The sequence below is a fragment of the Sphaeramia orbicularis genome, chromosome 1, assembly GCF_902148855.1.
Source record: "Sphaeramia orbicularis chromosome 1, fSphaOr1.1, whole genome shotgun sequence".
NCBI classification, from domain to species: Eukaryota; Metazoa; Chordata; class Actinopteri; order Kurtiformes; family Apogonidae; genus Sphaeramia; species Sphaeramia orbicularis.
The window spans coordinates 45,043,760-45,054,517 of record NC_043957.1 but is presented as its reverse complement, the minus strand read 5'-3'; the positions used below and the strand labels follow the sequence as shown (position 1 = coordinate 45,054,517).

General features: G+C 37.0%; 2 protein-coding genes across 2 annotated transcripts; both read left to right on the top strand.

Moving 5' to 3' along the window:
• The first annotated feature begins 1,742 nt into the window (after positions 1-1,742).
• On the top strand, positions 1,743-3,372 carry LOC115423099 (cleavage and polyadenylation specificity factor subunit 6-like). Its single transcript, XM_030139820.1, has 4 exons — positions 1,743-1,843; positions 1,952-2,008; positions 2,126-2,176; positions 2,263-3,372. The coding sequence occupies exons 1-4, from the start codon at positions 1,814-1,816 to the stop codon at positions 2,455-2,457; spliced, it is 333 nt and encodes a 110-aa protein (XP_029995680.1). The 5' UTR covers positions 1,743-1,813; the 3' UTR covers positions 2,458-3,372.
• Positions 3,373-8,349: 4,977 nt separating this feature from the next.
• On the top strand, positions 8,350-10,649 carry LOC115422916 (pistil-specific extensin-like protein). Its single transcript, XM_030139547.1, has 7 exons — positions 8,350-8,498; positions 8,651-8,947; positions 9,065-9,121; positions 9,591-9,731; positions 9,852-9,887; positions 9,997-10,035; positions 10,172-10,649. The coding sequence occupies exons 1-7, from the start codon at positions 8,445-8,447 to the stop codon at positions 10,472-10,474; spliced, it is 927 nt and encodes a 308-aa protein (XP_029995407.1). The 5' UTR covers positions 8,350-8,444; the 3' UTR covers positions 10,475-10,649.
• Positions 10,650-10,758: the final 109 nt, after the last annotated feature.

Genomic DNA, 10,758 nt, shown 5'->3' with positions numbered 1-10,758 from the left:
GGTTTTTGGTTTGGTTTGGTTTGGTTTGGTTTGGTTTGTTTGTTTGTTTGTTTGTTAACACTCTAGTAGCAAAACTATTGTTTGAATTCATACCAAATTGGGTTTATAAATTGTCAGTGACCCAGAATAGATGTCATTACATTTTGGGAAAAGTTGGTCAAAGTTCCAATTTTATATGAATTTTTTAAACCTTTTTTTTTTTTTTTTCTTCATTTACTTATAATGGGTGAAATTTCAAATGTCTGTAGCAACAAAACTATTGGTTGAATTCATACCAAGTTGGGTTTATAGATTACCAGTGACCCACAGTTACATTTTTATTCATACATACATATATAAAAAAGTAGGTCAAAGTTTACATCTTTTATGAATTTTTACATTTTTTTTTTTCCACCATTTACCTATAATGGGCAAAATTTCAAGTGTCTATAAAAACATCAATTTTGTCTCAGTTTACTTCAAACTTGGGACATATATAGAGGCAATTGATATGCTGACATCTGCACATGCATAGATATGATGCCATCAGCTGGATCGATGACAAAATGAGATACAGTGCATTTGAGGGGTGGGGTTTGTTGTGCCTGGCACCACTTGTTATGTGTTAGAATTAGGCATCTCAGGTTTGCATAAATTACATTCCTATGAACTAAATTGTAAATCTACGTATGATTTATAGAAGATATGTATCAGCAATCCCTGCCTTTGCCTGACTCTGTACATGTTTACATTTAAGTAATAAAAGTGGTATTTAGAGTTTAAAAACCGTTGTTTGGTTTTAATAACAAGAAATCTAATGGAAGTATTTTCTTTTCTTTTATGAACATCTACATGATCAGTACATTACATATAGGAAAATACATTATTTTAACTAATATTATAATAAATGGTAAATACAAATCACTTAAGAAATATTTTTTTGGGAACTACCACAAAAGTTGCACTGGGTCTTTATGGGTAAAAATGTAGGTGTGAATTTTTGCATATGAATAATTTATGGTTTGTCAGATACATTTAATTAACACTATTTCTTCATTATGTTGATAAAAAGGAAAAGCAATTCAGATAGTGTTGTGTTGTAATATCGCCTATGGCAAATAACTTTAAACAAAATGTGATAGAGAGAAAGAACACTGAGTCTGATCACTGTCTATATGTCAACATACTCTTGTTCATAGGAAAATATGTACATCATTATTAAAAACAACATTAAAAACATCTACATCTCTACATAGATGATCAGTGATAAAATCATGGCAGTCAGATTTAATAAGTGCTATGGTGTAAATAAAAGAGGCCTGCCATGAGTAAACAAGATGATTACAATGTGAGTGTGCTGAAAGGATTGAGCAAGAATGGTTTCGCAGGAGCAGATATAGCTGTAGGCATACATATGACTGCTCTGAAAGTATGGAGTCTGTACAACTAAACAACTGACTTAAGGAAATACTTAAAATTCTTTTGGAAATGTAGCTATGTTGAAAGCAAAAGAAGGTTAAAATGAAAAACTGTTTGTGTGTGTGTGTGTGTGTGTGTGTGTGTGTGTGTGTGTGTGTGTGTGTGTGTGTAGTGTACACATTAGTGGCGGTTCACTCAGATGAGCATGTGTCACCAAACACCTTAAGTCTGTCAGGATTATAAACAGGATGTGGACGTTAACGTTACAAAAACACAGTCGGGGAATGAAACTGTGTTCACGCCTATTTTGGTTTTGTCTGCCGAGGCTGCTGCGATTCTGACCACATCTGTGATGAAGTACCACACCTTTAAAGCGTGAGAGCAATGTGGACACACTGAGGCTGCTTAAAAGCTAATGGAGTCTCCTGAAAGGGCCAGCCTGACGGTAGAGTACGCAAGCTTTATGTTTTATTCACTGTTTAGCTGTTTACGCTCATACACTGTGGCGGCACGTTGGCAGCTCTAACTAATCAAAGGATTTTACATATTCAAGATGTGCAAGAAGTATTTTCTTCTGGTTGTTTTCTGCTTAATCAACATACCTATGATTGTAAGTACTGCATACTCCACTGTATAATACTAACACTGTACACTTTTTAATATTCATGTTTGTCACAGCTGTATCACTTCATACATTATAGTATATTATGTTGTACATTTTCTGCAGAACTGTGATGACCATAGCAGTGATTCAGACAGTAGCTCAGACAGTGATGAGGTGAGAATAAAATAATTCACATCTGTAATTTATCGGCTGTGATAATACAACATAAAAAAGAGCACTTGTGTGTTTATTTGCTGCAGAGACACAATCGATTTCCAGGATTTACCTTCAATCTGTGGCCTCTGTTTCCTGCACTGTGGCCGCCTCCTCCTCCTGCTCCAGCCACACCTCTCCCTCCACCTCCTGCACCTCCGGCCCCGCAGCCAAACACAACCCCGAACCCAGGCACGGCGGGCCCCCCGACCACAACTGTCCCCCGAGGAGACAACAGATAGACTGCACCGATCTGACAGCAGACACCGCAGGATCTCAATCAAACACTTTCCTTCAGTTGTTTTTTTTTTGTTGTTTTTTTTTTACAACAAGCAAAGTGGTTGGTGAGATGAAAATGTTTGCTCTTTTTGAAGCTTGTATGTTCTATTTTATCATGTTAAAGAATGGTCAGACAAGGTTTGGTTGACTTTTCTTTTTTTTTTAACAATGAGTGTGTTTGAATTTTTACTTTCCAGTATTGGTTTCTGTATTTATGTGTATCTTTCAGCTTTTTTTTTGTGGATATTTTCTGAGTTTTTTTACACTGTTTTAGCACATTAATGGTGATATTTTATGACTCGAGGAGAGGCAGAGTGTAATTATAACATTTGTTGGATGGTGAGACCGTGGTGGACACACCTGCTGACGGCACACTGGTGTAATATCCACTCTGTGGTGAACACACACCGCTATCCCCGGATCAATGCTGCTTAAGAAAGGGATGAGTGTTGATCCTGTAATAACTGGTTCTCTGATTCATCTCTGAAATCTATCCAAATACCTTATTTATCATGACTCAGCCACTTGACCAATTCATTCCACTGCACTCAACTCTTTATTACATTTATTCACATGGACTATAAAAACGTCTTTGCATCAGATATAAAGCTAGTTAGTGTCCTGGCAATTTTCTGTATTCATTTGATGTTTTACGCCACTTTCTGCACTGGCACTGGTCATGAATGTAATCTTGTCTTCTCATTTATGTCATGAAATAAAGCAGTCAAACACCAGCCAGAGACTGGTGAAAAGCAGTACTTAATCATGCACTGAATAACATTTTCTTGGTGTGTTTTATAAACTGTAATTAATGGGGGCTTTGAAAAATTAAAATTGTCCTTTTTTGTGTTGTATTCTGTCAGAGTCTTTTTTTTTTTTGTTAAATATATCTTTGTATTTTCATTGTTAGTACACATATATATCAATTATTCTAACTACTGTTTTTCCACTGATACAAATTGAAAAATTTGTCATTTTTCCTCTGATGTTACAATCACAGTAAGTTTAAATATTCTTTAGATATGAGCTCTTTTGCAAAAGAAAAACTTTTTTAAATATTATTTTTAATGTATATATGGTCACTTTGACTGTGAATAAACTAGACATTGAAAAGGTGTCTACCAGTTTCAGACACAGCTTAAGTTTAAGTTTCCACCACTTTACAGTAAAGCTAAAAACACAATATGTTACTTAGAATGCACAGTAAAATAAATCATTGCTTTATTGAGTGCTAGATTAATATACACAATATATGGTCTATAAATATTGTATTGGCTCCAGTCTTGGTATTTATTTTATATTGAAGGTGCTGTATTTGTATTTTTTGTGTTTTAATTTGGATATGTTTTGTTACCTGCCTAAGGACTATGGATTCAAAGTAGCATTTAAGCTATAATTGTACCTGTTTTACCTGCAAAGGTGTTGTTATCTTACTAAATCATGATGTGCATGACTGAAGTATCATGTTTGCAGCAACAAAAGTAGAAATTGATTAAGTAAACAATGCAAAACATATTCTAATATACAGCATTACACTGTGTCCAGTGTTCTGCATCTATTATGGACTGCATCTACATGTTACTTTTTGTGTGTTGTAAACTTTGTGTTTACAAATCTGTCTGCTTTAAATAAAAAAAATACAAGTATCTTGTTGATAAAGGAAAATGAATTCATTATTTTGACCTAATGTTACTTGACCCCTACAGCAGTGTTGAATTTTGAGCTTTAGAGCAGTCACTACGTTGACATGTATTTTACAAATTGCACCTCATTGTTGCTGTTTTGTTCAGGGAAATTTAGATGAAGTTAAGGTGTAGCACAGTTTAGCTCATTGTTATAAAGATGACAAACCACTTTCGTACTCCACACACTGTCTGTGTTTTCAGGATTCAATTCAGTGTGTCATTTGGTTAAATTGTGACACAATGGACTTCCATTTCCTTCTTCACATTTAATCTCAGTTTTACATGTTTTTGGATTTTCACTAAAACTTTTAACACTGGTCATCTTTAGGTTTATCCAACTGCCTCCATTTAAAACAGTTCATCTGTGCAATCAATCCACGGTGTCTATATCTGAAAAAAATATATGCTGTGTCCATTTCAGAGTGGATTCTTGTCGTTAATACAAAAGCAATGGAAAACAGCTGTTTATGAAAGCTTCAATGGAAACCTACGGTCAGAGGCACATGAGACTCCTGGAGAGGAATAAAGTTGAAGTTGCTGAGTTTAAGGTTCAGCCAAAGATTTTCTTGGCCCATCACAGCAGAAAAGAGACACATTTTACAGCCATGAACAACAAATAAAAACTGTTGTTTTTTTGTTTTTTTTAAGGTGTAGTCGAGCAATGTAACACAGGTTGGAAATAGTCAACAATCAACAAAAAAATAAAAAAGGGGGTGGATAAAAGATGTCAGAGCAAAAAGCAAAAGAACAAACCCTTTCTGCTCCTCCTACTCAGGTGTGACTGTCTGTTTTCTCCCTCTCACATGAGCATTTCTGAACCTGTGGAGAAGACCAATCAGGATTTAAAGCCAGATGACATATTTAATCAGTCTCAACATTGACCTGTTTGACACATGTGGTTTTAGAAATAAAACAACAGAGGAAATAAATGGGAATTGTTGCAAAATGTGTTATTTGATATTGACAACCTATTTTAGCATTTTATTAAAGGTATACTGTAGAAAACACACACATGATCTACCTCCTCTAAACACTGATAAATACGTATTTAGTTTTATATATACTGAGTATATTTTATATGTACAGTATAACAGGTGTATCTTGCATATCTGTGTGAACCCTTGTGGCTCATTTCAGTTCATGGTCAGTACTTTACTCTGAATGGAGTCAACCAGGGTTTCACAGTCCTGACAGTATCTGCTGGTTCCAGCTTCAAACAGACTTCCACATACTTATTGCTCATAGTGGAACACTATTTGGACTTAATAATCTTCATGTGGGAGAAATGACTGCTGATCAACTGTGATTTTATTTCACTCACTTTCCTTTTTCTCAGTTGGCTTTTAGCGTGATAGTTTTTATGAACAGTTCCAAAGTGCCTTTCCACATTTTCCGTCTTTGAAATAGCAAATGATACACTTTCAGTTCAGATAAATGCATCTTGAATTTGACTCGCTGAAAATAAGTCCCTCCATGCACAGAAGTGGTGAGCTTTTGGTTTCTTACTTGGTCTAGCTCTTCCACTCATTTTTATAGCCCTTCTTTAAGTGGATAAAAATTGGAAAGCAAAGTCCCTCACTAGAATTCACTAGAATTTCACAGTCGTTTAGAGACGAGAAGAGATCACAGACTGGAAACTCTGTACCTCAGCCAAGTGGTAAATGCTATAGGGGGGAATGGCACATGATCTACCTACACCACCTTTGTGATCTATAGGTTGATTACAATATGACATACTGGGCACCCCTACTCTGGGCAGTAAAGGAAAAGCATGATGTAATAAGTAATTTTTAAAAAATTAAAGAGCGCAACAATCCCCGCCCCTCGCAGGTATTGTAGCTTATTTTGGCATCGATCCAGCTGATGGCATCATGTCTATGCATGTGCTGATGTCAGTATATCAATTGCCTCTATATATGTGCCAAGTTTGATGTAAAATGAAAAAAAATTGATGTTTTTATAGGCATCTGAAACGTCTCCCATTAAAAGTAAATGGGAGATGAAAAACAAATTTAAAACCTCATAAAATATTTGAACTTTGACCTAGTTTTCCCAAAATGTAACCACATCTATTCTGAGTCACTGGCAGTCCATAAACCCAATTTGGTATGAATCCAACCAATAGTTTTGCTGCTACAGACATATGACATTTCGCCCATTATACAAAAATGGGGGGAGGGGGGAGATTTTAAAGATATTTTAAAAATTTAACTTTGACCTACTGTTCCCAAAATGTAATGACATCTATTCTGAATCACTGGCAGTCTATAAACCCATTTTGGCATGAATTGAAGCAATAGTTGTGCTGCTAGAGTGTTAACAAACAAATAAACCGAACCAAAAACAATACTCCTTGCCTTCCCTCCTGGGGGGTGGTATGATAATCAAATGTAATAATGCCCCTGCCTCTCAAATAGATGAAGGCTTTTTGCCAGAGACTGTGACATATAAAAAGTTTAGTGAGACAGTTCCATCTGCCTGGGCTTCAAAATCCTCATCCACAACAGGAGCTCAGCAGAGTGAAGAGAGTGACAACAATAATCTCCTCCTGTGAAAGTCTGAGCCTTCAGGTGGACGCCAGCCTTTTGACAGCATAGTCTGAGACTAAAAGAGTTTATTCAAAGCAGAGCGCGTAACAGGCAGCTCCAGCTGACTGCTTTAACTGACTGACAGACTTTGCTTCAAGGTGTCAATATAGGAAAAGAGAAGACACTTTTCCAAGGTTCTATGTTGAGCCACAGATTAAGGGAGTAGAGTCATGGATCTAATCAGTGATGGATAATTACACCTGTCCATCATGTATTTAACCCCTTTTCTGCCTGAAAACACCATGAGGTGGATTTTCTACAGCCTAAAAACCACAGAAGTCCACAGGAGGTGGTAGGATTCTGGTTTTCTCTCTGCTGAAAGGACATTATAGGTAATTAATGAGGTAATTAAATTAGGTATAGGGTAAGAAAGAAGTATCTACTGATCTAAAATGTTTAATAACTTTTGAACCACTAATCTTATCAATACATTGAAATAATTTGAATAAGGTGCAGTTTCTCAGTTTTTAATAGTCATCCGATATGAAGTGAACATGGACACACCTTCAGCTTCAGCAACACTGGACATTTGTGTCAATATTCAGTTATCAATATATTTTGCTGAAAAGTCCCTTTTTGTTCAGTTTTCTCAGTTTTGTTAAAATAACCTTTGCATTTACTCCTAGCTTTTATCAAAATCAAGGGGTAAAGGTATTTACTTATTTAGGTATAGTTCTTCAATACTAATAAAATCAGTCAAGCTCTACTGCTTTAACAATCTGCCTATAGTATCGACGCATAAGGTACATATGGAAAAGACCAAAAAGGTTTATCATCACTGCTCAGACATACAGCACTGGTTTGATTAGAGACAATAAAATATCTATGCTGCTGCCACAGGCTAAAATGTGATCGTGTTTAATGTTGCTGCAGCCTGTGACTCAACTTGTTGTTGTTTCATGTTGTAAATATGATCTGCAATCATTTTTGAAAAGCTCCAGGTGTCAGGTCGATTATAGCGAACTGGGAAAATCCACTTGTGTTCATTGTGCAACAAAAACAGTTACAGAAAAAGCTTTAACTTGTTCCATTTTTAAGGCCATTTAAATCAATTTTGTTCACTGTATTTTATGCTGTTCTTCATTTAGTTGATTCTTTGCATTGTATTTGTTGACTTCACCGTGTTTCTTTTCGTTGCCTCACCACTGCTGCTTGTATGTATTTTAAATGAGGCCTCTACCCCTGTATATTACAAAATGAAATAAAGGCTGAGTGAAGTATTCCTATTTCCTTATTTAGCACTTTTTGCTCAGTTTTGTTGCACATTGCAGAAATATGGTCTGACCATAATTATACCATACTGCACCATGTGCACCCACAGGTGTATGAAGGAACAGGAAAACCACGAGTCCTGGGTACTTAGGTGTTTGTGTTAATCACTTTTGCAGACATTACACCATTGTAAAGCATGGAAAACAGGTAGTTTAGGGCATTTAATGGATTTTCTTTGGTTTCCATTCCATTGCTCAATGTATACCAGAAGATTAGTTTGCTTTTTCTGTCATGTGATTGGTTGTTTCACTATGTGAGCAGAGAATAAGTCAGTGCCCCATCTCAAAGTGTTTCACTGGATTTAAGTGCTTCAAAGTGGGAAGCTTTTATTTATATCACAAAAACATAAATATTTTTTAATCACTTTATATTTTACAAAAATATAAATTTTCTCTAGTTTATGAAATGATTACCCTAATCTTAGCATCTTGTCTGATCAGTGTGGTATCTGCAGTGCCAGTAAGTATGCTCCTTTATTCACTATATTTGCAAAACAGAACCGTGTTATTTTCATTGTTTATCAGTTAGAAATGTATCACAAGTCTCAATTGATTTCATTCATGAATGGAGTGCTTTTGCTCATTATTTTTGGGTTTTCTTTTATTTTTCAGGTTAGTGCTAATGTGCTTCCTCCCCTGAGATCACACGGAGAAGCCCTTCAATCTCAAAGAGTTCAGATGGTTGAACCCACCAACCAAAATCCTGAAGCTCAAACACCGGCTCCACTTTCTCCCAATTTGGTGCCACCACAGCCTGGAGTCCCCCAGCAGCTCACCCCTCAGCTTCTGCCTCCCCTCCAACAGTATCCCTGGTCTCCACTAGGGGGCAGTGCACTGGGAATCCCCCTTCAGCCCAGTGTCTATGGGTCTCATCCTGTAAACCAGCCATCATTGCCCCTGCAGCCTCTGGTAGGAAAAGACACCTCTTCAGATGCACAGGATTTATTTTACTCGAGCTCTAAAGTCATTATTTCACTAATCTTATTATTACAGTTGCTGTTTATGTTTTGTTTTTGTTTTTTTCAGATTTTCCCACCTTTTGGGTACTTCCCCATATTGCCATCACCCTATACAAATCAGCTGGTGAGATCACACTAAGAAACACATGACATTACATTACTTTACACACAGTATGAACTGTGGTCTATTTGGGGTAGACTGCAGAGGAAGATATTTTCCAACAAAAACTCAACTCAGTTTGAAAGATTTTACCTGGGGGACTTTTTTATGGCGCACATTTTCTTCTGTTACATAGCTTGTCAGCAGGGTGGTGTAGGAAAACCGAATGAACCTGAAACTCTTTCATAACAGGCAATGTTGTGGAAATCAAAACATGTGTACTTTGTTGCAGTCTGTCATTTGGTTTATGACCTTGAGGTTGAAACTCAGCCTGGCAAGAAAACAACAATCTGACACCGTGTCACCCTACACAAGCTTTTATTTGTAGCAGTCTGATTCTGAGAATAATCAAGGGTTAGAATAGTATTTTTTCCTTCATCTCAGCTCTGATGTCTGTTGATAAAAAGGTAATGTCCTGTTCTCTTTTTGCCAGTTCTCTACATACAGATTCCCTGTAATTCCTGAGGCCCCTCTTCCACAAACACCATCAAATCAGCCTTCAAATGTGTTGCCTGAAACAGAAACATCCCCTGGCGTTGTTCCCTCAGGAGATGCAGCTCAGCCTCAGCAACAGGTGCTTTTACCTTCACAAACTGAAATTGGCAGAGATGGTCATGTGTACTAAGTTGACAATGAAACATTTACAAAATACTAAAATAACTTTCATTAAGTTTGATGCATTTTTAATCCACAGAAGCCTCAAATTGTGTACATGCTGCAGCAACCAATGGTAAATATTCACTTTAAATGTGAATAGAAATTGAAGTAACATTCTTTCTCGTTTCATAATATTCCGTGTGCCGATGCTTTGTTTGATAAATGCTGTTATTCTTTACTAGAGCTCACCACTTGGCGCACTTAGTTCAGAGGAACTCGAGGTAACCCAGCCAAGATTTTTATGTCTCTCAGCTTGTTCAAACAGTGTGCTCAGTGAACTCAGTGATCCCATTGATGATCCAACTGTCCCTCCCTCTTTTGCCTCTTCCAATATCTGTCTTCACATCTCTGTTTCAGATTGCAGCTAAAATGGGCCAATTGGGCGTATACCTGCCCACTGTGCTCGCAAACCAGCCTGCAGGAGCTGTTCAGCCTGTGAGCCAGTCTGCAGGGCTTGCAAACCCAGAAAAGCCAGATGTTCTGCCAACTGTGGGCAGCTCACCCGCTGGAGTCCAACAGATGCAGGGACACAATGGATCTGGATCGATGCCTTGTGCTAATAACCTCCCTGCGGGTTTGGAGAGACCTGCACAGGAGGCTGCCACTGTCCAAACACCTGCTCCACCCAAACTCCAACCCACGCAGGGAAACCTTTTGTGAGGCTGCAACCTCCAACAAATACATCCTGTTATGTACCAAGAAAAGACTAAACACATTATTGATACAAAGTGTAAACTAACAATACATTTTACTAACTATGAACATTTTATTTAATCTGCTTTTTTCTTGATTGACAAATATCATCAAATAAAAATCAAGAAGTTCAGATATCTAAGATGCCTGATTTCCTTTGTTCTCTTCATAGTTTCACAGCGGTATGACTGTATTTTTACATGTGCATACAATTAAAATATGCTCCTTACTCAGAAACACCATGATCATAT